General features: G+C 43.3%; 2 protein-coding genes and 1 long non-coding RNA gene across 5 annotated transcripts in view; 2 read left to right on the top strand and 1 right to left on the bottom strand.

The window, feature by feature from the left end:
* The window catches only part of SPTLC1 (serine palmitoyltransferase long chain base subunit 1), a 77,639-nt gene extending 62,885 nt beyond the window's left edge, over positions 1-14,754 (bottom strand). For 2 of the 3 annotated variants that reach the window (XM_054519452.2, XM_024251772.3), the window contains exons 1-3: positions 14,626-14,754; positions 11,732-11,839; positions 7,993-8,087 (exon numbers count right to left, since the gene is read on the bottom strand). In XM_054519452.2, the coding sequence (XP_054375427.1) occupies positions 7,993-8,087; positions 11,732-11,839; positions 14,626-14,682 (260 nt within the window). In that variant the 5' untranslated portion in view covers positions 14,683-14,754. 3 annotated transcript variants of the gene reach the window in all.
* LOC100443165 (putative UPF0607 protein ENSP00000381514) lies at positions 3,235-5,561 on the top strand. Its single transcript, XM_024252136.3, has one exon. It carries the CDS (start codon positions 3,320-3,322, stop codon positions 4,514-4,516), a length of 1,197 nt encoding a protein of 398 aa, XP_024107904.3. The 5' UTR covers positions 3,235-3,319; the 3' UTR covers positions 4,517-5,561.
* Positions 14,755-14,757: 3 nt separating the features above from the next.
* LOC134759785 (uncharacterized) lies at positions 14,758-23,069 on the top strand. Its single transcript, XR_010136546.1, has 2 exons — positions 14,758-14,922; positions 15,595-23,069. It is a non-coding gene; the product is annotated as an uncharacterized LOC134759785 (long non-coding RNA).
* The last annotated feature ends 2,219 nt before the right edge of the window (positions 23,070-25,288 follow it).

Below are 25,288 nucleotides of genomic sequence, written 5' to 3'. Positions count from 1 at the left end.
GAACTAAAGCAGATGCAGCCCATCCAACTGACACCCTAAGACACATCTCCAGGTGAAAGTCTTTCTCTACATAAGCTACTCTATACAATTAGAACAGGTGACCATGTCAACAGTCTCATAAATATAAACATAGGAGATAAGCATGAAAATGCAATGAAACTTGACACCACCAAAGGTGTACAATGTTTCACAAAGTTACCCTAAATAAATAGAAATTTTCAAATTGCCTTAAAAGGAATTTGAAATATTGATCTTAAGAAAATTCAATGAGATATAAAAGAATACAGATAGAAAACTTAATCAAATAATTTAAAAAAAGCCATAACCTGAATGAGAAATTCAACAAAGACATAGATACCATTGAAGAAAACAAACAGGCCAGGCATGGTGGCTCACATCTGTAATCCCAGCACTTTGGGAGGCCGAAGTGGGCGGATCACGAGGTCAGGAGATCTAGACCATCCTGGCTAACACGATGAAACCCCATCTCTACTAAAAATACAAACAATTAGCTGGGCATGGTGGTGTGCGCCTGTAGTCCCAGCTACTTGGGAGGCTGAGGCAGGAGAATGGCATGAACCTGGGAGGTGGAGCTTGCAGTGAGCCAAGATCGTGCCACTGCACTCCAACCTGGGCGACAGAGGAAGACTCCATCTCAAAAAAAAAAAAAAAAGAAAAAAAAGAAAAAAAAGAAAAACCAACAGAAACCTTAGGAATGAAGAACTGAATGACTTAAATAAAAAGTGCAACTGAGAGCTTCAATGGCACACTAGATCAAACAAAAGAATTTCTGAACTTGCAGACAGGACTTTTGAAATAACCCAGCCTGAGGGAAAAAAGGAGAAAAAAAGAGTAAAAAGAATCAAAGAAAGTCTATGAGACTTGTGCCATGATATTAAGATAACAGATTTTGAAAATATAGAAGAGAAACAGAGAAAAGAGACAGACAAAGACGCAGAACACTTATTTAACAAAATAATAGCTGAAAATCTCCCAATTCTTGGGAGAGATATGGACATCCAGTTCCGTGAAGCTTAAAGGGTCCCATACATATTCAACCCAAAAAGGCCTTTTCTAAGGCACATTATAATCAATTTGTCAAAAGTCAAACACAAAGAAAAACTTCTAAAATCAGCAAGAGAGAAGCATCAAATCACAAATAAGCAAGTCTCCATTAGACTATCAGTTTTCACAGCAGAAACCTTGAAGGCTAGGAGAGATTAGGATGATATATTCAAAGTGCTAATGAGAAATCCGTCAGCAGAGTACTTTACTTAGCACAGCTACCCATCAGAAATTAAAGAAACAAAGTCTTTCCTAGACAAGCAAATGCTTATGGAATTCATCACCATAAGACCAGCCTGACAAGAAATGCTTAAGGGAGTGCTTCAATCGCAAGTGAAAGAACAATACTAATGCAAAAACACAGGACACTATCAACCTAACTGTTAAAAGTAAATTCACATTCAAACTGAGAAGTCTACATTACTGAAATGATGCTTTAGAATCTTTCAAATCACCCTTGAGAAAGCTGAACATCAAAATAGTCAAAAATATTTATATCTACAATGAGTTCTTAATAAACACCCAATACAGAACAATATAAATTAAGGCAAAAAAGTACAAATTTTGTGCACTGACAAGGGATGTGGGGGTAGTATAGCAGGTTCGTGTGTGATCAAAATTTTTATCAACTTTAAACAGTCTATCATAACTATACATTTTTAAATGTAAGCTCCAGAGTAACAGAGAAAAAAATTACACCAGATATGTCAATGAAATAAAGGAATCAAAGCTTATCAGTACAGAAACTCACCAAACCATAAAGCAAACAATAAAAGAAGAAAGAAACAAAAGATCTACAAAACAACCAGAAAACAATTAACAAAATGACAGAAGTTAACTTCTTGCCTTTTAATAATATCTTTGAATATAGATGGTTTCAATTCTCCAATAACAAGATGTAGAGTGGCCAAATGGTTTTTCATACATGTTTCCCTAGTCCAGACACCCAAGAGTATGTCCCTCTCTTGGGCATAAGAAAATCTAGAGTTATACTTAGGGCATCATGTGTGGTGAATAGTTGACCGAGCTGGCATGCTCACAATGACCAAATTATGTTCGTCATATTTTAATCCAATACATTGATCTACTATGAACTTGTAAATAATGTATTTGCTTTCTAGACACATTCCAGGAAGACCAGAGAAACTGACTTTTATCCATATGGAATAATCCACTGGCAAATTTCTTTTAGGACAGACCAAAGCTGATCTAGAACATAATCTTTACATACTTGGATCCTTTCCACTAGACAAGAAAGAACATCTGGGCTGAAAGGCTCCATTAGAAGAGTAATGTGGGATGGTGTTGTGCTGACAACTGGTAGTCCCTGCCCTGTATCTTTGTAGAGGACTGGAGCCCAGAGCATGCCATGGTCAACTTGTACGTTGAAGTGAAGACCTCCTTTGAGGTGTGCATGTGCTTATTACAGATATGCCACAGTGCTAAGTACCCCAGAACTACAGGAAAAAATAAGAATAGATGCTGTATCCATGATCATGAGGCACACAGGACAGAGTGCCAGCTGTGGAATTGCACAGCTCGGGTTCAAAGCCTGGCTGGGCCATGACCATCTGAATGACCTGAGGAATGGTCTCAGGCAAATTTGTAAAAAGAAGTGGAGACCCTGCCTGCCAGGAAAGGATGTGGTAAGGGGCAGCATCCAGTCAGGTCAGGGCACTGCGTCCCCTCTTTGGAAACCTGCGGAGCGAGGCTGGTGGCCCTTGAGGCCACGGCAGCCATGGAGAAGGCGGGCCTGGCTCCAGGCAGCATAGAGGCACTGGAGAGGCCCCGGGGGGAGCCTGGCGGGATCTGGCTGGTCCTGCACTCTGCTTCCAGGTTCTGGCCCTGTAACCCGGTGGACAGGGCCGGCCAAGACAAGGCCACCAGGTGTCAGCCAGCACCTGGGCCAGGCGCCAGGCGGGAAGGGCTCTGGCATATCAGCCCCGCACCCCCAACAGCCCCACAGGGGGGCCCATCCAGGGCCACACACCTGCCCCCAGGAGTAGGACGTCCCTGAGGCTAGAGTCCAGCTGGACCGGTGGAAGGGTCTCGCCCTTTGCCCTTTGCCTCCTCTTGTAGGCACCCTCGCTGGGCTCCTGCTCACTCCTCCACACCCTGGCTCTGTCACCAGCCCTATGGTGATGTCATAAACTCCCAGGTGCCCAGTGTGCACCCGGCCACAGAGAAGTGGGTGACTTAGGAGTATCCTCTCCGCTTCTGACCCTTAGTTTCGTCTGTGCACAACTCGCTCAAAATGGGCAACTCACTAAGCATATTTTGTTCCTGGTTCCACCACAGGTCCCCGCCACGCCATCGGCAACCTGCTCGTCTTGTCCGTGAGGCCTTCCCAGCTGGCCGGGCTCACCCCGCGGCTCCTGCACCCATGCCTGCCCCGGGAACCTTGGGCCGTTTCCCACTCCTCTTCAACCGTCAGCGATATCTTGGGCCTTCTTTTCCAGTCAGGTGGGACGGCGCCCCTATGAGGCTGTGTCTTATCCCTCGGAACACAGGCACCCCACAGAGGGCCCTGCCTCCTGTGGTCTGGAGCCCCCCCTCGAGGAAGAAACCCGTGCTGTCTGCTCGCAACTCCATGATGTTTGGACACCTCAGCCCTGTGAGGATCCCTCGTCTCAGACGCAAGTTTAACCTCCGACTTCCTTCATTAGATGAGCAGGTGATCCCAGCCAGGCTCCCGAAGACAGAGGTGAGGGCAGAAGAGCCCAAAGAAGCAACAGAGGTGAAAGACCAGGCAGAGACCCAGGGGCAGAAGGACAATAAAAGGGGCCCCTGTAACAATGGGGAAGCAGCCTCCACCTCTAGGCCCCTGGAGACTCAGGGAAACCTCACTTCCTCCTGGTACAATCCCAGGCCCTTGGAGGGAAATGTCCACCTCAAGAGCTTGACAGAAAAGAACCAGACTGACAAGGCCCAGGTGCATGCAGTGAGTTTCTACTCCAAGGGCCATGGAGTCGCCAGTTCACACAGCCCTGCTGGAGGCATCCTTCCCTTTGGGAAGCCTGACCCAGTTCCAACAGTGCTCCCTGCCCCAGTTCCCGGCTGCTCCCTGTGGCCAGAGAAGGCGGCCTTGAAGGTGCTGGATAAAGACCACCTGCCCAGCTCTCCAGGCTTGCTGATGGTGGGGGAGGACATGCAGCCCAAGGATCCTGCAGCTCTTGCATCAAGTAGGTCTTCTCCACCCAGAGCTGCCGGCCACAGGTCCCGCAGGCCCCGCAAAAGAAAACTGTCAGGGCCACCGCTGCAGCTCCAACCGACCCCTCCCCTGCAACTGAGGTGGGATAGAGACGAGGGGCCCCCACCGGCTAAGCTTCCCTGTCTATCTCCTGAGGCACTGTTGGTGGGTCAGGCTTCCCAAAGAGAAGGACGCCTCCAGCAGGGCAACATGCGTAAGAACATGAGGGTGTTAAGTAGAACATCAAAATCCAGGAGATGAAAACAGCCGCTTGGGAAGAGAAAGAAGACACGGCAGGGCAGGCGTCGTGGCTCATGCCTGTAATCCAGCACTTTGGGAGGCCCAGGCGGGCGATCAGGAGGTCAAGAGATTGAGACCTGAGGAGCATCTCTGCCTGCACTATCTGGGAAGTGAGGAGCGCCTCTGCCCAGCCGCCCCACCGTCTGGGAAGTGAGGAGCGCCTCTGCCCGGCCGCCCCACCGTCTGGGAAGTGAGGAGCGCCTCTGCCCGGCCGCCCCACCGTCTGGGAAGTGAGGAGCGCCTCTGCCCGGCCGCCCCACCGTCTGGGCAGTGAGGAGCGCCTCTGCCCGGCCGCTCCACCGTCTGGGCAGTGAGGAGCGCCTCTGCCTGGCCCCCGCCCTGTCTAGGAAGTGACGAGCGCCTCTGCCCGGCCGCCTCACAGTCTGGGAAGTGAGGAGCACCTCTGCCCGGGCCCTGCCCCGTCTGGGCAGTGAGGAGTGCCTCTGCCACGCCGCCGCCCTGTCTGGGAACTGAGGAGCGCCTCTGCCCGGCTGGCCACTGGGAATTGAGGAGGAGCACCGCCTCTGCGCGGCCTCCACCCCATCTGGGAAGTGACGAGCACCTCTGCCCGGCCGCCTCACGGTCTGGGAAGTGACCAGCACCTCTGCCCAGCCGCCTCCGGGTCTGGGAAGTGAGGAGCGCCTCTGCCCAGTCGCTGCCCTGTCTGGGAAGTAAGGAGCGCCTCTGCCTGGCCACCGTCCCATCTGGGAAGTGAGGAACGCTTCTGCCCAGCCGCCGCCCTGTCTGGAAAGTGAGGAGCACCTCTGCCCAGCCCCCTCACCATTTGTAAGGGAGGAGCGCCTCTGCCCAGCCCCTGCACCGTCTGAGAAGTGAGGAGCGCCTCTGCCCGGCCCCCTCACCATCTGGGAAGTGAGGAGCGTCTCTGTCCCGCTGCTGTGCAACCTACCAAGTGTGAAGTGACAGCCTTGTGTGTGATCTTTCTGCCCTCCCCAAGTTTGCATTTTCGACATTAAAGTTTACTTTTTAATTAAAAAAAAGGAGATCGAGATCATTCTGGCCAACATGGTGAAACTCCGTCTCTACTGAAAATACAAAAATTAGGCGGCATGGTGGCTCGTGCCTGTAGTCCCAGCTACTCGGGAGGCTGAGGCAGGAGAATGGTTTGAACCCAGGAGGTGGAGGTTGCAGTGAGCCGAGATCGCACCACTGCACTCCAGCCTGGTGACAGGGCAAGACTCCATCTCAAAAAAAAAGTAAGACATGGCAAACTGCAGTGCCACTCAGCCTGCCCCTGCTGTCTCCACACCTGCTGAGACTCCCTGCCCCCGGCCACCTACACTTCATAGATCCCAGCTCCTCCTCCTATCCCTGACTTGGCCCATGTGGCTGCTGGGCCCCTCACCCTGCCTGTCCCTCCACCTTCTCCCACACCAAGAATTGAGTGAAATTTGATATCCATTAATTCCGAACTCTTCCCTGGCTCTTCCCACTGACCTTGCCCCCATTTTGGGGGTTCCACCTAATGAGAAAGGAGGCTGCCCTCACTCATTTGCAGCTTTAGCACCTCTGACCTCTCACCCCTGCCGCGCACCTCCTAGCCCCGCATCTTTCTCCTTCCAGCCTCCCTTCAGAAGGGAGCCTCCTACACCCATATGTGTGCATTCCTCTCCTCTTCTTTCCTCCCCCACTCCTCTTTCAGCAACTTTACTATAGAAAACAAAAGACCCAAGTATGCAAGCAATATATACCATGTAAATGGGTAGTGAGATTAAGTATCAGCAAGATACCAAGCCTCCTAAATTAATCCATAAATTCAACACACTTCTAATAAAAAACCTAAATGCATTTTTTTGGTCAAAGATGATCACCTAAACTTAAACTCACAGTGAAGAAGGGTCAAGAATAGCCTAGACAATTTTGAAGAACACAGAGGTAGAAAGACACTCTAATCAACGTTTATTATAAAGCTGTGGTATATATGAATGAGTCTCTGGTATATGGAGATACGAATATATCCAATGAACAAAAATAAAAGCCAGAAATAGACCCTTTAGAAGGGAATCTGGCTTACCAAAGAAGGGAGATTTCCAAGCAGTAGGTAAATACTGGATTATTCAACTAATAATGCTGAGACAACTGACCATGATATGGAAAACAATCAAATTAGACCTTTAGGGTAGGAAACGATTCCCTAAGACTTCAAAAGACCAAACTATAAAAGACTGGTAAGTTTGTGCCGGGTGTGGTGGCTCACGCCTGTAATCCCAGCACTTTGGGAGGCCAAGGCGGGCGGATCACAAAGTCAGGAGATCGAGACCATCCTGGCTAACACGGTGAAACCCCGTCTCTACTAAAAATACAAAAAATTAGCTGGGCATGGCAGCGTGCGCCTGTAGTCCCAGCTACTAGGGAGGCTGAGGCAGGATAATGGCGTGAAACTGGGAGGCGGAGCTTGCAGTGAGCCGAGATTGCGCCACTGCACTCCAGACTGGGCAACAGAGCGAGACTCTGTCTCAAAAAAAAAAGATTGGTAGGTTTGATTTCAGAATATATAAAACTTTTATAAGACTAAAGAGATCTACAGAAGTAAAGAATAGAAGCTCCTCTTTGATCAGATCAGAATCAGAACAATAATACTCAGGAAAATATCTTGTATCACATTTTAAAATAAACTAAATATTTTTATGGCAACAGGCATATATGGTAAAATTATAAATATAAGCAAAGAAAAGACAATCACCAACTTCAAGACAGTGGTTATCTGTACGAGAGGCAAGACTAAGTGACGGATGTGAAGGAATTTCTTAAGATGCATTTGTAATATTGTATTTACCTGTAAAAGTAAGTTTGAATTAAAAATAGCAAAATGTTAACACCAATTAATTCTGGGTGGTAGGTACATAGGTGTCTGATATCAACTTTCTGTATTCTTAATGTATTTCTTAATTAATGAGAATACATACAATATAGCAAAGATAGCCAAGAGAACGAAAAGTGAAAAATAGATGAGACACTGGAAGTGAGGAGGAAAGAGGCATAAGTGAGCAGAAGCTCCATAATTCATATTGTGGGGATCAACAGGTGTTGTCTGTAGTTAATGAATCAACAAATGGTAGTTAAGCATACTACAGTATCTAGAATTATGAGGGTAACGTGCGACAGATTTAAAATCAGAAAATAACCAGATGGGTAAAAAGCAGGAGTCTGTTGCTTAAGTGTTCGACCATTTGAAATATTAACACGTGTGCATTCTTGGAGAAAAGGGCAAACATTAATGCTTAAATTGGAGATTTAAAAAAATGCCTGTATCATCCCTAGAATAAATTTTTTAAAATCAGGAGCTAAAGCTGTTACTCCTGGGAACTTCAAAATGTTTTGTTTCAGATTAAAAAGGACTACTACATATAAAGCACTATAGACTGCAGGTTACTACAAGAAGCCAAATACAAGTACTTCAGGTAGCAAAATCAATTTACCCTGAAACGATGTTGTAGTTGAGAGCAGGATGGTCTTTTGGGACAAGAGGAACAAGAGGTTCTGGTTGCCACTCTTCAATCAGTTCTTCTTTTTCCTACAGGAGAAAAAGAATTAAAATACAGTGCAGTGCTAATATTATCAATTATTAGTGTCTCTGCAACTTCAGTATTTCTTATTATTCTAATTCTACTAACTATTCTCAAGTTCGCTGTCGCTCTTATTCAAGCTTATGTCTTCACACTATTAGTAAGTCTCTGTTTGCATAATACATAATGACCCACCAGACACATGCCTACCATATAGTTGTACCTAGCCCTTGACAACTAACAGGAGCTCTCTCGGCTCTCCTAATAACATCAGGCCTAACCATAGGATTTCACTTTAATCCTACCACTCTTTTAACTTTAGGCCTACTAACCAACACACTGACTATGTATCAATGATGACGTGATATTGTCCGAGAAAGTACATTCCAAGGTCACCACACAGCAATTGTCCAAAAAGGCCTCCGATATGGGATGCTCCTATTATCTCAGAAGTATTCTTCTTCGCCGGTTTTTTCTGGGCATTCTATCACTCCAGTTTAGCACCAACCCCAGAATTAGGAGGACATTGACCCCCAACAGGTATTCTTCCCCTGAACCCTTTAGAAGTACCTCTCCTAAATACGTCTGTATTACTTGCATCAGGAGTTTCAATTACTTGAGACCATCACAGTCTAACAGAAGGTAACCAAAAACAAACAATTCAAGCACTACTTACCACAATCCTCTTAGGAGTCTATTTCACCCTTCCACAAATCTCAGAATATTTCGAGGCCCCCTTTATTATCTCTGATGGAATCTACAGCTCAACATCCTTTATAGCCACAGGCTTTCATAGACTTCATGTTATTATTGGATCAACAATTCTCACCATCTGCCTTCTCTGCCAATTAAAATTTCATTTTAGGCCGGGCATGGTGGCTCATCCCTGTAATCCCAGCACTTTGGGAGGCCAAGGTGGGCAGATCACCTGAGGTCGGGAGTTCGAGACCAGCCTGACCAACATGGAGAAACCCTGTCTCTACTAAAAATACAAAATTTGTTGGGCGTGGTGGCACATGCCTATAATCCCAGCTACTTGGGAAGGCTGAGGCAGGAGAATCGCTTGAACCTGGGAGGCGGAGGCTGCGGTGAGGCGAGATTGCGCCATTGCACTCCAGCCTGGGCAACAAGAGCGAAACTCTGTCTCAAAAAAAAAAAAAAAATTCATTTTACATCCAACCACCATTTTGGCTTTGAAGACGCCACCTGATATTGACACTTTGTAGATGTCGTATGACCATTCCCATGTGTCTCTATCTACTGGTGAGGGTCCTACTACTCTTTTAGTATAAGCAGTACCACTGACTTCCAATCAACTAGTTTCAACAAAGTCTGAAAAAGAGTAACTAACCTAGCACTAGCCCTAATAACGGACACTTTATTAACTCTATTATTAGTAGTAATTACATTTTGACTTGCATAACTTAATAATACTTATATAGAAAAATCCAGCCCTTATGAATGTAGATTTGATCCATTAACCTCTACCCACCTCCTCTTCTCCATAAAATTCTTTCTAGTAGCCATCACGTTTCTCCTATTCGATTAGAAATTGCCCTATTCCTAGCCCTGCCATGAGCCCTTCAAACAAACAACCTTATACTAATCATCAGTACAGCCCTTCTACTAATTACCATTCTAATCCTAGACCTAATTTATGAATGAACCCAAAAAGGATTCGATTGAGTTGAATTGGTAAATAGTTTAAATTAAATGATTTCGACTCATTAGATTATGATAGACCATATTTACCAAATGCCATTTATTTATATTAACATTATATTAGCATATACCATAGCATTGCTGGGAGTACTAATCTATCGATCCCACCTAATACCATCTCTATTATGCCTAGAAGGCGTCATACTATCAATATTTATCATAAATACGCTCATAACTTTAAACATGCATTTCACTCTAGGATTCATAATACCCATTATCCTCTTAGTATTTGCTGTCTGCAAAGCTGCAGTAGGCCTTGCTTTCGTAGTCTCGATCTCCAACGCATACGGCCTAGACTATGTACAAAATCAAAATTTACTCCAATGCCAAAAATTATTATTCCAACAATTATACGGTTACAATATAACTCTCCAAAAACTCTATAGTCTGAATATAGCTACTCATAGCCTATTCATCAGCCTCATTACCCTATTTTTTAATCAACCAAACAATAATTCATCTAACTTCTCATTAACTTTTTCTTCTGACCCATTAACATCACCTCTTCTAATCCAAACAGCCTGACTACTACCTCTTATAATCCTAGCAGGCCAACATCACCTGTCTAATGAATCACCCCTATGGAAAAAAAACTCCATATTTCCAAATTAATTTTCCTACAAATTTTTTAAATTACAGCATTTACAGCCACAGAACTAGTCATACTTTACATTCTTTTCGAAGCTACACTCATCCCTACCCTAATCATTATTACCTGCTGAGGTAACCAACCAGAATGCCTAATGCAAGCTCATACTTACACACTAGTAGGATCCCTTCCCTTACTTATTACACTCATCCACACCCGAAATAGCTCAGGTTCACTAAATATCCTAATAATAATGTTTACTAATCAAGAACTATTAAACTTCTGATCTAACAACCTTATATGACTAGCATGTATTACGGCTTTTATAGTAAAAATATCCCTATATGGACTTCACCTATGACTCCCTAAGGCCCACATAGAAGCCTCTATTGCCAGCTCAATAGTACTTACAGCAGTACTACTAAAACTAGGCGGCTACGGTATCATATGACTTACCCTCATCCTCAGCCCCCTAATAGAATATATATCCTACCCCTTCCTCATACTATCCTTATGAGGAATAGTTATAACAAGCTCTATTTGTCTAAGACAAACTGATTTAAAATCACTTATCGCTTATTCCTCTGTAAGCCACATAGCACTTGTTATTATAGCTATTCTTATTCAAACCCCCTGAAGCTTTTCAGGTGCAGTCACTTTACTTCAACTTCGGCAATATCAAAATTGTCTCTTGCAATGCAAAAGTCACAGTGAATACACTGCTAGAAATACCATGTCTAGTTGTGGCTAGAATAAAAACAGAATCACTTGTGAGTTTTGTGCACTTACCACCCTCACCTCTTTCCTTATCACTAGAGCTAGAGGCTCTTTTCCATGCAGTTTCATGGGTGACTTTTTATGAAAATTTAACTTCTATGCTCAGAATTTTTTTTTCTTTACCATACACAACACATCAAAATTCGATTTGAGGTGGTTATGAGTAGGATTCTTTTCTACTCTGACTCTCCTTTAAGAAGACCACAGGGGAAACTTTATCCTACACTTCAGAAATGGTTGTGCTATTCTGCAGCAACTCACACAACACTCATATGAATATTCAAACTCCAGTAGTTGCCCATGCTTCCCTCTAACCATCTATTTGCAAGACTGCTGTTTACTCCTAGCAAGTGTCCAAGACCATAATATGGTCTTCATTGGGTACTGACTTTATTTCTAGATTTCCCCATATTTTGCCTACCCTAATATTTCATTCCCCTTGATTTCCTTACATTACAGAAAATGCTTTAACACACATAGTTGAGCCACCACAAATCCTTTCTGGAAAGACATAGCAACTATAATCACATATCCAATAATTAAAACAGAGATTTAATTTCATACCTTGACTGTAAGATCAGATCGTTCTTGTAATTTGTAAGTCTTAGAGAAAAGAAGTCTGATTATCCAGAGTATCAGAATCCCTTCCAAAATAAGATGGTAAGCAGGAGCCTAAGAGTGAGTCAAAAACAAATAAGAAATGAAACATACACTTCTAACACCTGCACATAAAATTTACTACACCTGCATATACTGCCTTCTATGACTTTTAGCCTATTCTTAACAATTTACTTTCGAAGCTCCCTTAATTTCTATTCATTCCTTTCCCCATTTCTAATAGCAGGCAATTTCTCCCTCACATGAAAAACCCCTAATATTTTTAGCTTTTAAAACTTCTTTGGGAATAAAAATTAAAATTAAAAAAATAACATCTAGGCCGGGCACGGTGGCTCATACTTGTAATCCCAGCACTTTGGGAGGCCGAGGTGGGCAGATCACCTGAGGTCGGGAGTTTGAGACCAGCCTGACCAACATGGAGAAACCCCGTCTCTATTAAAAATACAAAATTAGCCGGGTGTGTTGGCGCATACCTGTAATCCCAGCTACTTGGGAGGCTGAGGCAGGAGAATCGCTTGAACCCAGGAGGTGGAGGTTGTGGTGAGCCAAGATCACACCATTGCACTCCAGCCTGGGCAACAGGAGCAAAACTACGTCTCAAATAAATAAATAAATAAAATCTAACACAGAATCCCAATATTTAAAACAATATCAACTATCGGATTATTTAATTTCAGTGGTTATTTCTTTTTTGGATACACTATACAAGACTACTCAAATTCTACATTCAACTTGCATAGGATTTGGGAGTAAGAAGTTTATCTTTATGATGAATTTTAAAATTTGCTCATCCCCCTAAATACAATTCATTTACGAATAAGTCTAAATACCCTTTTAGTTTTCTCAATAGTTGGATTCCAGCAAGCAAACATCTGCCCGAGCCACTAGTTAAGAGCCCACTCCAAAAAGAAATCGCCCTAAGTTGAGAAACTATTTGTCTAGTGAATTAATAAAAATCACAAACACCACTTCTTTTCCTTCCCAGGAAATGTTACATACAGGAGTTCCCCCAAGTCTCACTGCTGGACAGTTTCGGGGAATGAGAAGTTACACTACTGTCAGTCTTCAAAAAGGGAGCAAACAACATTTAACAGAAAATAATCCATTTCTTTAAAAAATCATTTATAACAAAGATCATTCAATTTTAGTGGCTCATTTTAGGTCACTATAATTAACCTAATACTGGTTATCACTTAATACTGGGCATCACTTAATACATGAGTGCAAGATAGAGCCACATCTGCTGTCTCTGCTACGTTTCAAGATAAAATTCCCAGTATGTCCTGCAATGGAAGACACTGTCATTACTCCTACCAGTAGATGGTGATATTAAGTTTGGTGATACTAAATCATCAAAAGTAACGTGAAATTCACTTGAAATGAAAGTAAGCTCTATGAGCACAGGGACTTCTGCCTATTTGTTCACCGCACTATCCCTAGCATCTAGATCTGTGTGGTCCAATGTGGACAGTCACTAAGTTACATGTGGCTATTTAAGTTAAATTAAAAATTCAGTTGCAGCTGGGTGTGGTAGCTCATGCCTGTAATCCCAGCACTTTGGGAGGCCAAAGCAGGAGGATTGCTTGAGGCCAGGAGTTCGAGGCCAGGCTGGGCAACATAGCAAGTCCTCCGTCTCTATTAAAAAAATTAAAAAAATTAGTTGGGCGTGGTGGTATGTGGTCCCAGCTACTCGGGAGTCTGAGGTGGGAGGATCGCTTGAGTCTGGGAGGTCAAGGCAGCAGTGAGCTGATCGCACCATTGCCCTCTAGCCTGGGCGACAGAGTGAAACCCTGTCTTTAAAAAATAAAATAAAATAAAATAAAATAAGTTCTTCAGTGCCCAATAAATAGCTCTGCAAGACAGCACGAGGAATCTCAGTTATTAAATGAATGAACACTAAGGCTGACATTCTGGTTTATTATCTTATGTATCTGAAATAACTAGGCTTCAAAAAACTCTTAACTATTCTTCCTTTAAAAGTCTACGGCCAGGTGCAGTGGCTCACGCCTGTAATCCCAGCACTTTGGGAGGCCGAGGCGGGCGGATCACCTGAGGTCGGGAGTTCGAGACCAGCCTGACCAACATGCAGAAACCCCGTCTCTACTAAAAATACAGAATTAGCCGGGTATAGTGGCACATGCCTGTAATCTCAGCTACTTGGGAAGTTGAAGCAGGAGAATCGCTTAAACCCGGGAGGCGGAGGTTGTAGTGAGCCGAGATCACGCCCTTGCACTCCAGCTTGAGCAACAAGAGCGAAACTCCGTCTCAAAAAAAAAAATAAATAAACCAAAAATAAAAATCGACTAAACTAGTTGTATCTTTATAAGATAGAAAACTGATATACGCAGAAGAATGACAAACTATTTCTTATTCACAAATCCTAAATCACTCGGTTTTTCGACAAAAACAGACAAACTCCAATTTATTACAATTTTATTCCCCAACGAACTGTACCGTAGTTCCAAAGAACTGACTTCCTTAGGACCTTCCCAGACGAAGGTTTTCCACTCATTTTCACCACTCCGTTTTATCGTCCGTCTAAACTCTGGTTTTGGCAGACCTGTCTCCTGGGTCCCCTTACACGTGTTCCTTTCCGGAGCCTCCAGGGGACCCGGAGCATAAGAACTCGAACCGAGACCCTCGGTCCCAGCCCCCGCCCGTTCCTCCCTACACTCAACCGCTGGGACTAGAAGCTCCCGGCAGTCCTTCCAGCAAGAGACGCCGAGTCTGGGCGTGACCGAGCCAGTCCCGCCGAGGTCTCAGGCCACAAATCCACACGCGCCCTCCCACCCTCCCCAGGCCCGGGTGTGGTCGCGGACCGCTCATGGCGCGGAGCCCACCTCGTAGAGCGCCTGTACCATCTCCACCAGGACCCACTGCTCCGTGGCGGTCGCCATAGTTAGCCGCTTCCTTCCGGAAGGCGGGTCACAAACACGTCCTAAAAGTGCGCGTCGCTGCTCAGTGTCGTTATCACCTCCGCAGAGGGCGGGGCGGCGGAGCGCTGGGCACCGCCTACTCGCACTTGCGCACTGGTTGACGGGAGACTGGACGGCGTCGGGTGGGATGCCGCAGTTTTTCCAGGAATTGTTTACCTTGTGTCCATTACCCTCCCTGCTGGATTCAGGATGGAGAAAGTGGTAATGAGCGGGCCTTACACTTGGTCATCAGCTGGGCGCAGAGAGTTAAAATGATTGCAATACGTTTACTTTTTTTGTTTTTTTGAGACGGAGTTTCGCTTTTGTTGCCCAGGCTGGAGTGCAATGGCGCGATCTCGGCTCACCGCAACATCCGCCTCCCGGGTTCAAGCGATTCTCCTGCCTCAGCCTCCCGAGTAGCTGGGATTACAGGCGTGCGCCACCACGCCTGGCTAATGTTGTATTTTTAGTAGAGACGGGGTTTCTCCATGTTGGTCAGGCTGGTCTCAAACTCCCGACCTCAGGTGATCCGCCTGCCTCGGCCTCCCAAAGTGCTGGGATTGCTGGGATTAGAGGCGTGAGCCACCGCGCCTGGCCAATACGTTTACGTTTAGTAGCATAAGTAATCTAGGACTGCATTATCATTAAGAAATGCATAATTATACACAAAAATAGCCAACCCATATAGCACTGCCTGTTTGTCAGACATAGGCCAAGGCTTTGCAGGTGTTAAATCATATAGCGGTTTGGTGCAGAACCTTTTAGAGCCTTCCAATGCATATGCAAACAGTATGCACGTGCACATACTTAATTGGATTGGATTTCTTAAATATAATTGAGATCACAGGGACGATACTTTTCTACAACTTAACTTTTTTCTTATTTTTTTTCTAGCATTTTTTTTCCTAACAGCTCTTATATTTAATGGCTGAAGACTTTTCATGGAATAATTTATGTATATTCATCGTTCCATTTTATTTAAACGTTTCCCTATTGGTGAATACTTACGTTGTTCCCACCTTTCCCCTATTACAAATAATGCTGCCATAAATGTCGATGTTCCTTGTGTGTATATCTTTCTGTGCATGTTGGAGTTTTTCTGACCAGTTTCTTCAACATGGGATATATCTAAAGACTATGCACGTTATTAATTTTGATAAGTACTGCCAAAATGGCTCAACCAATTAAAATAATTTGGAAGTTTTTCCATGCTCTAGTGCATGATGGATATTATCAATCTTTTAAAAAAATTTGCCAGTTTAATGGAGATAAAAGATGCCTCACTAACCTTTATTATTGATGCTTCTGGTTACTCATGAGGTTGTGCAGCTTCTTATATGTTTATTGGCATTTATAGACTATGAATCGCCAATTCATATTCTTAATCCATTTTCTATTGGTTATTTTTGCTTTCTTATGGATTTGTAGGAACTCTATACATTCTGAATATATTGTTTCATATGTGAAAAATATTGTTGCTCAGTTTCCGCCTAGTTGTTTCTGCTCTTTCATCATACTTTAATTTTAAATTTTATGTAGTGCTTCAGTCTGTTCTTTTTTTGCCTCTGGATCTGCATATTGCTTAGAAAGGCCTTCTTCACCACATCTATGGTTTCCAACCATTCTTGGAGCAGTTTGTTGTTATTTGCAATTAGCTCTTTACTCTGGAAACTATATTTTTGTATAATGAGAGTTAAGGGACTTAATTATGTTTTTTTCTAAAGGAATAACGATTTTTTGAGTGCCGTTTATTTGAGTAACCCTGACTTTCCCCAGTATTCTGAAATGGTACCAGTGCTATTGATACAGGACCTAAAAAGAAATTATTTAGGCAGATAGTGTAAGAGAGTCCTCAGCAGAGCTTCTTTCTGAACAAAAAGCACTCCCAAAATTATTTCTGTTTTGACAAAGAGCAGCCTGAAAAATTGAGCTACAAACATAGATAAGCAAGCTGGCAGTGCACGGGAGAATGCTGGCAGTTGTGCCAATAGAAAAGGACTACCTGGAAGCCAGGTATGTTCAATATGGAGACTCCATCTTCCATTTTCTTTGTCACCACGTGTACAGTGAAGGAACAGGCAACATGGCATCAGCCAGGTAGAGAAGCCGTCTGCATAATAAAATATTAGGGTAGGAAGGCCAGCTTCTTCATGCACTATGCAAATGGCACACCTGGTCCAACCAATCTTTCATTCCCTATGTAAATCAAACACTGCTTCCTCAAGCTCATCTATAAAACCCTGTGCATTTCACCGCAGAACTGGCAACCCATTTTCTCTGGGACCCCTTTCTCTGCACAGAGAGCTCTTGTCTTTCGTTTGCCTGTTAAACTTCTGCTCTTAACCTCACTATGGTGTGTCGCGTCCTAGTTTTCCGTGGCTGTGGGACAATGAACCTCAGGTATTACCCCAGATAATGATGCTGCTACACTATGTGCTACATTTCCACATAAGCTGGCGATATGGAGCCCATGTCAGTGCTCTGTCCACAGTCCTGTGCTTGCGTGCATTTCCTCCCCCAGGTGCTTTCCTTCCAGCAGCCACGCCTGCATTTCTCAGAGGACCCCCTTGAAGGCTTCCATTCCCACGTTTCCTGCTCTCCTGGAGAGTTGGAAGTATCTGAGAATGTATCTTCTCCTGAGCAGTACTTACCAGTGTGGATTACTGATGGTAGCTGGAATATAAATATTGCAGCTTCCTTGCCCCACTTAGCAAGACAACTCTGAGGGGTGAACTTCACCATACTCTCTGCAATTCTGAGTCAATGGTACTATCTGCGAATTCTTTTACATACTCATCAAAAGGCATATCTTTGTGGCAGCTTCTATAAGAGAATGCAGCTGCCATGTAGAAAGATCACGTGAGAACCACATAGAAGGGGGAAGAGATGACTAAGGGGCCCCAGCTGCCCCAGCCCCTGGCTGTTTGAGTCTTACTAGTCCAGGTACCAGACGTGTGAGAGATGAAACCTTCAAGGTGGCTCCAGTTCCAGCCACCATCTGGTTACCACCACTGAGAAACCCTGAGTGAGGTATGCCTAGCTAAGCCCAGATGACATCCAAATGTGTGGGCAAAAATAAACGATTGTTATTGTTCTAAGCCACTGTTTTGGGATTGTTATATTTTGGGATAACTGGAAGGAATACACCGTGGGACTTTGTTTGATTTGGAACTTTAGCTTGGCCTCTGTATCAGTTTCCTAGGGCTGCTGTAACACACGATCACAAACTGGATGCCTTGAAACAGCAGAAATTTATTCTCTCACATTTCTGGAGGCCAGATGTACAAAATTAAGGTGTTGACAGGGCTATACTCCCTCCAAAGGCTCTGGGGGAGAAGACTTTTTTTGCCTCTTCCAGTGACAGCCTTAACTTAGTTACATCTGTAAAAAATCTTTTTCCAAATAGGCCATGTTCCCAGGTTCTAATCCCTGATTCGAATGTTAACATGTCTTTTTGGGCTCTACCATTTAACCTACTATAGTCCAACCTCTGGCCTTCCAAATTCACATCTGCCTCATGTGCAGAATACATTCATTCCATCTCAACATCTCCAAAAGTCCTAACTCTCACTAAATGTCATAAAAATTAATTCAAAGAGTCTCAAATATTCACATATAAATAATCTAATACTCAGGTGTAGGTGAGTCTATGGGTATGAGCTATGCAAGGGCAAAATTCCTCTGCATCTATTGACTAGTGAGACTAGAAAACAAGTTACCTGCTTCCAAAACACAAAGGTGGGCCATGTATATGATAGACAATCTCACTGAAAAGCAGAGAAAATAGAAGGAATAAAAGGGTCATCAATCCCAAGCAAGTTAGAAATCCAACAAGGCAAAGTCATTTGGTTTCAAGGTCTGGGAATAATCCTCTGTGGCTTGAAGCTGTGTCTTTTGGGCTCATGGCTTCATAGGCCTCTTTGCTCATGGCAACTTGGTAGGTCTCTGCTCTTGAACATTCAGCCTCTACCCCTGTGCCCAAGACCCTGTCCTCATAGTCATTCTTCCTTTTTCTTGAAAGGCAGCACATGCTGATACCTGAGTAGTTCTATCAGTCCTCTTCTTGCCTGAAGAACTGTGCATATCTGACAGCCTCTCTTTCACTTTGTCCTGTCTCAGCCACTTCAGGCCAAGCTGACAGTGTTTCTTCTGGTACAACCTTCTCAAGAACTTTTGAGGCTCCCATGTATGTCACAGGGATCCATGCCATTAGATAAAAGAACCCCCACAGATCTTTCCTGGATAACGCTGGATCTATCCTTGGATCTGTGAGATAATTGAGGGATCCATCAGTTGTAGAGCAGATCTCTTCAGCACAATATTGTCTAGGCACACCCTTGGCCCTCTATCCAGAGTACACTTTCCCAACAGTGAGTTTCCCAATTTTAGCATCTTTTGCAATCTGAATAGGCCAAGAAGCTCCCAATTATCAAGTGTTGTTTCTTTTTGCTTAACAGCTCCTTCCTCAATTTACTTCTTTCCTTTTGTGTTTCATTACAAACAGCATGAAGAAACCAGGCTGCACCTTCGACACTTTGCTTAGAAATCTCCTCAGCTAAATATCCAAGTTCATTGCCTACAAATTCTGCTCTCCACCTAAGGACACAATTCATCCAAGTTCTTTGCCACTGTGTCACAAGGATCACCTTTGCCTTCAGTTTCCAATAACATGTTCCTCATTTCCTTCTTAGCCTTCAACATAAACCACCTTTAACATCTATATTTCTACTAACACTCTGCTCATGATGAGATGTACATTTCTAAGATGATGGAAGAATTCTCTACCATGCTCTTTGCTTCCTTCTGTTTCCTCACCAGAATTGCCTTTAAAATCCATAACTCCACTGTCTCTTCAAGAAAGTCTATGACTTTTCTCTCAAGTACCTCAAAAACCATCCAACCTCTATTTATTACTCAGTTCCAAAGTCACTTCCACAATTTGAGGTATTTATTAAAGTAGCACCCACTTCCTGGTACCAAAATCTGTATTAGTTTTCTAGGGCTGCCATAACAAATGCCACAAACTATGTGGCTTAAAACAGACAAAATTTTTTTCTCCAAAGTCTGGAGATCAGAAGTCCAACATCATGGTATTGACAGAGCCACTCTCTTTCTGAAGGCTCTAGGAGAGAATCATTCTTTCCCCTTCCAGGTCCTGGTGGCTCCAGGAATTCTTGGCTTGTGGCAGCATCACTGTAATTTCTACCTTAATCTTTTCATGGCCATCTCTTCCTGTATGTGTCTCTCCTCTGTGTCTCTTATAAAGTCACTTCTCATTAGATTTAGGGCCCACCTGGGTAATTCAGGATGATCTCATCTTGAGATCCTTCATTACATCTGTTAGGACCCTTTCACCAAATAAGGTCATATTGACATGTTCTGGGGTATAATAGGGCTCTCCAGGGAAACAGGATAAATAAAACATATATAGATCTCTACATAAGAGGAGATTTATTATGATTGGCTTGGCCGGGCACAGTGGCTCATGCCTGTAATCCCAGCACTTTGGGAGGCTGAGGCGGGTGGATCACCTGAGGTCAGGAGTTCAAGACCAGCCTAGCCAACATAGTGAAACCCTGTCTCTACTTAAAATACAAAAAATTAGCTGGGTGTGGTGGTACGCACTGGTAATCCCAGCTACTTGGGAGGCTAAGGCAGCAGAATCGCTTGAACCCGGGAGGTGGAGATTGTGGTGAGCCGAGATCACGCCACTGCACTCCAGACTGGGGGACAAGAGCGAGACTTCGTCTCAAAAAAAAAAAAAAAGGCTCACATGATTATGGAAGTTGAGAAGTCACACAATCTGCCATCTGCAAATTGAAGAACCAGGAATGTCAGTGGTGTAATTCAGTCCTCATCCAAAGGTTTAAGAACCAGGAGCACCAAAGTCCAGGGGCAGGAGAATATGGATGTCCCAGCTTACACAGAATGAAATGTACCCTTCCTCTGCTTTTTTGTTCTACTCAAACTTCCCATGGATTGAATCACGCCCACCCACATTAGTGAAGGCAATCTGCTTTATTTAGTCTATGAATGCAAATGCTAATCTCTTCTGGAAACACCCTTACAGACGCAAGCAGAAATAAATTTTACCAGCTATGTGAGAATCCCTTAGCCCAGTCAAGTTGACACCTAAAACTAACCATCACATGGAGATTAGGACATAGGCATGCCTTTTTGAGATCCACCATTCAACTCACTCCAGTGGCCTTCCCTTCCTCATCCCAACTCCCCTCTCTTTTACCATTTTTTCTTGAGAATGCTCACTAATAAATTACTTTTACACAAATCCTTGTTTTGTGGTCTACTTCTGGGGAAACAAACCTAATAGGATTTATATCTGGAGTCTATATTTGATTCCATTAGTCTATTTGTGTGTACCATACCAATACAATATTGCTTTAAAAATTTATTGAGATATTCTTAGATTCATATGCAGTTGTAAGAAATAATTCAGAAATAGCACATGTACTCTTTACCTTCAATGTCATCAATATCCAGTTTTCCCCAGTGTTAACATCTTGCAAAACTATAGTACAATATCACAACCAGGATATTGACATTGACACAGTCAAGATACAGAATCATTCATTTACCACAAGGATCTCTCGTGTTGTCTTTTTACCACGACACTCAGTTCCCTTCCTCTCCCCTGCCTTTATTCGTTGGCCCCTGTCATCCACTAACCTTCTCTTCATTTCTATAGTTTTGGGTTTCTAGAATGTTATGTAAATGGAATCATACAGTAGGAGACCTTTTGGGATTAACTTTTTTCATTGAGCATAATTCCCTACAGATTCATCCAGGAAGCTGCATGGAATACTAGTTTGTTCCTTTTGATGGCCATGTGGCATTCCATAGTGTGAGTGTACCACAGTTTGTTTAGTTATTCACACGCTGAAGGACATTTGGGTAGTTTGCAGTTTTAGGCTTTCATGAATAAAAGATGCTATCAACATTTGTGTACAGATTTTTGTGTGAACATCAATTTTCATTTTTCTGGGATACTTGCCCAGGATTGCCATTGGTGGATCACAGGGTAGTTTTACAAAAAATGCCCAAACTGTTTTCCAGAGTGGCTGCATCATTTTGCATTCCCACCAGCAACATATGAGATGATGCCAGCCGGGGCCCCAGGTGGACCACAGCTCCTGTTACACTGGTAACAGGACACACAGACTTTGTATTCAGCACCGTGCCAGCATGCCTCCCATTCCAAGGTCTCGCTTTGAATCCCCTCTTCCCAGCCTAAAGTTTGAAGCTGTTTCTGGAGGTGTAAACTGACTACTTTCCCACTGCTAGCTCGAATACAATCACTTTCCTACCCCTGTACTTCATCCTTGTTACCGGCTGTAAAAGCTGCAAGCAGCCAGGCCTGTGCTCGGTTACGGTGAGAACTTAAAGACTCCAGATGAGATCACCTAAGGAAGGAATGGGGAGAGAAGAGGCTCAACCCTGAGCACCCGGGCACGGCCAGCCAAAGGGACTGAATGGGAACACTGGGAAAGTCTGAGGAAAACCAGGAGAGGTGACTGAGGGACAGAGCGCAGGAAAGCCCAACAGCCTGGACGCAGAAGAGGCCAACAGTCCGGACATGACAGCAGGCTGTGACCTGGCGGGGGTCCACCCACCCCAGTGAGCAGGCCCAAGGCAGCGGCGGCCCACACCCCTCACATGCAAAACTGGCCTCTTCTGGTCACTGGTGTCTGAAACCAAATCCAGAACAGCCTGTGGCCTGTAAAACATATATTTCTAATGACTGCAGACTGGTGGGATGACAGGAGCCTTCTGAGTGACCAGGACTGCTTTCTTGTGGAGCTGATGAAAACATATTCTTTTAGCATTTTAGAAATCACTCGTTTTACTTTATTTGGCCAAGCTGGGTCTAGTGTTTCTGTTGCTGGGAATAGACTTTGAAAAGTCACACTTCTATCAAGAAACAAAACTGTCCTTACAGAAATTTCAGGTCTCTTGTTAAGCCTGTATTGGTCTTAAGGTCCAGTATTTTTTAAATTATTATTTAGAGAAAGAATCTATAAAATTCTTGGGGAAGTGTGTTATAAGCTTTAATAATTACATTGAGTTGCACATTAGTGGTGTGACATTAGCATGGAATGGGGTTAATATCTGAGGCCTCAGATGACTTTGTACCTTTTGGAATAAAGGGTAAAATACACTCTCCCAGAGTAAGAGCTGTATTGTGAATTGTCATACTAATTATTGAGGGGGACTTCTGTGCTTTTATTGAATGGAGTGCTTTACAATTTTTATTTTTAAATGGGGTTGAGATCTTTGGAATATTTAAATAAAGTTATCAATGATTAAAAAAAAAAAAAAAGAAAACCAGGAGAGGGCTCTGGGACAATGGAGTGGCCATCTGGTTGAGCAGTGCTAAAAGGCCAAGAGGTAGACAAAGAAGTGACCACGCCTTTAGCAATGTGGGCATCTCTGATGACCTCAGTGAGAGCAGTTTTGGTGGAGTGGTGGTGATTATGACCTGGTTGGGGGGGCAGTAGGAAAACTAGGGGGAGAAAAACTGAACGTAGCGCATTTAAAACAACATCACTTGCTCCTCTGAGGATGCAATTATACTTACCTCAGTGTTTCCAAGTATTTGATTTATTAACTGTTTTCAGGAATATTAGTTCTCATTCAGGTATTGATTTTCTATAACTTCTTGGTAATATCTGGGTACACATATTTTTATTTGCATTTATTTTATGCTGAGTTTCTTCCCTGGCCATAAGTTTCTGTTTCTTCGGTCTCTTCTGAGATATCCTTTTATTCTTTGCAAACTCCTCTTCTGGTTTAGGAACAATTTTTTTTTTCAGTAAGGGTCTGTTCAAAGGGACACTTGTGTGTGGGTTAACCTGACCACGAGCTCTGCAAGTACAGTTGGACCGTACATCTCAGGGAGCTTTGTTCCCCAGGATAAGCTCAATGACCAGCCAATCTGCAGCTAAACCCTTGAGTTCAGCAGGACTCTCTGCATTGTTAAGCATGTGCAGCGAACATTCAGCTCTCTTTTTAGGTCATCGACCCTCTGTCCAGCCTCATTATATGGCCTAGACACACTCACCATCGCCACCCTGGTAATGATGGAGAGGCACACATTGCTTCTGTAAGGTGACGTTTTTCACATACATGGTGGCTTTTTGTATATACATACCCTGATGCCTGGGCAGTTTCTTGGATGTTCCTAAACTGAATACAAAGATTTGAACCACTGGATTTGCATAATTTTGTGGGCTGTTCTGGGTCAAGGGAATAGAGAACTGTTTTCACAGATCTCAGGCTGCTCAAAGGATCAGCTGTGTGTGCTTTTTTTTTTTTTTTTTTGGAGTCTTGCTCTGTCGCCCAGGCTGGAGTGTAGTGGTGCAAGTGTAGTGGTGCAATCTCGGCTCACTGCAACCTCCGCCTCCTGGGTTCAAGTGATTATCATGCCTCAGCCTCCCCAGTAGCTGGGATTACAGGAGTGCACCACCATGCCCAGCTAATTTTTGTATTTTTAGTAGAGATGGGGTTTCATGTTGGCCAGGCTGGTCTCGAACTCCTGACCTCAAGTGATCCACCTGCCTCGGCCTCCCTCCTCACACTGGGATTACAGGCATGAGCCACTGTGCCTGGCCCTGTGTGTGCTTTTTGATGTTTGACTTCTGTTGATGTTTCTTCAAATGCTGTATGTTTTATCTCAGCCTTTCCCCAGAGGATTGTTTCGTTTATTATAATTAAGTGATCCTCTTTGTCTCATTTCATGTTTGTATCTTGGAGTCTGGTTTGTGTGATGTTTGTAGTTCTGTACCTCCTTTTGTTAGATTGAGCTGTTAGACCTGTTACCTTGAAAATTTTCTAGAATGTGAAAAGTATACATCCAGTTTATTTTTACCCACATTTACATGCATCAATAAGGATACATCTCAAAGACACTGTGCTGATGGAAAAAGCATATTGTCAGATGATATGATCTATTTATATGTGTGTATAAAATGTTAAGTGCACATAACAATATAGCATGTACCTATGTATATATATTATACATATAGGTATTATGGATAGTAAAGATCAACATTTTTCATTTATTCTGCTGGATACTAGGTATGTTTTTTCAAGCTGAAGAACTGTGTCTTTCTTCAGTTCTAGAACAATTTTTTTCAAGTTTTTTATTTATTTATTTATTTTTTACTATTTCCTCCTATTTATGTTCTTTCTTTTAAAAAAACTCCTGTTTCTGGAAGGAAATATTTGCAAAGCCTGTCATCTAATAACGACTTAACATCCAGAATATATAAAAACAACTCCTACAGCTTAACAACAACAGCAACAAACAACTCAGTTCAAAAATGGGCAAAAGACTTGAATAGACATTTCTCCAAAGACGACATACAAATGGCCAAGAAGCACATGAAAAGATACTTAATGCCACTGACTTAGACACTTAAAAATGATAAAAATGGTAAACTTTACATGTATGTATATTTTATAATAAAAATTCCCTTTTCTTTAAATATATGTATATATTTATCTTTTATATAAATTAACTTTTTCCAACATTTTCAATTTTTATCCTTTTCTGTTTCATTTTGGCAAG

This window comes from Pongo abelii, chromosome 13 (genome assembly GCF_028885655.2).
Source record: "Pongo abelii isolate AG06213 chromosome 13, NHGRI_mPonAbe1-v2.0_pri, whole genome shotgun sequence".
Classification (NCBI taxonomy): domain Eukaryota; kingdom Metazoa; phylum Chordata; class Mammalia; order Primates; family Hominidae; genus Pongo; species Pongo abelii.
Note: the sequence above shows the minus strand (reverse complement) of the source record. Positions and strands in the feature narration are given on the sequence as shown.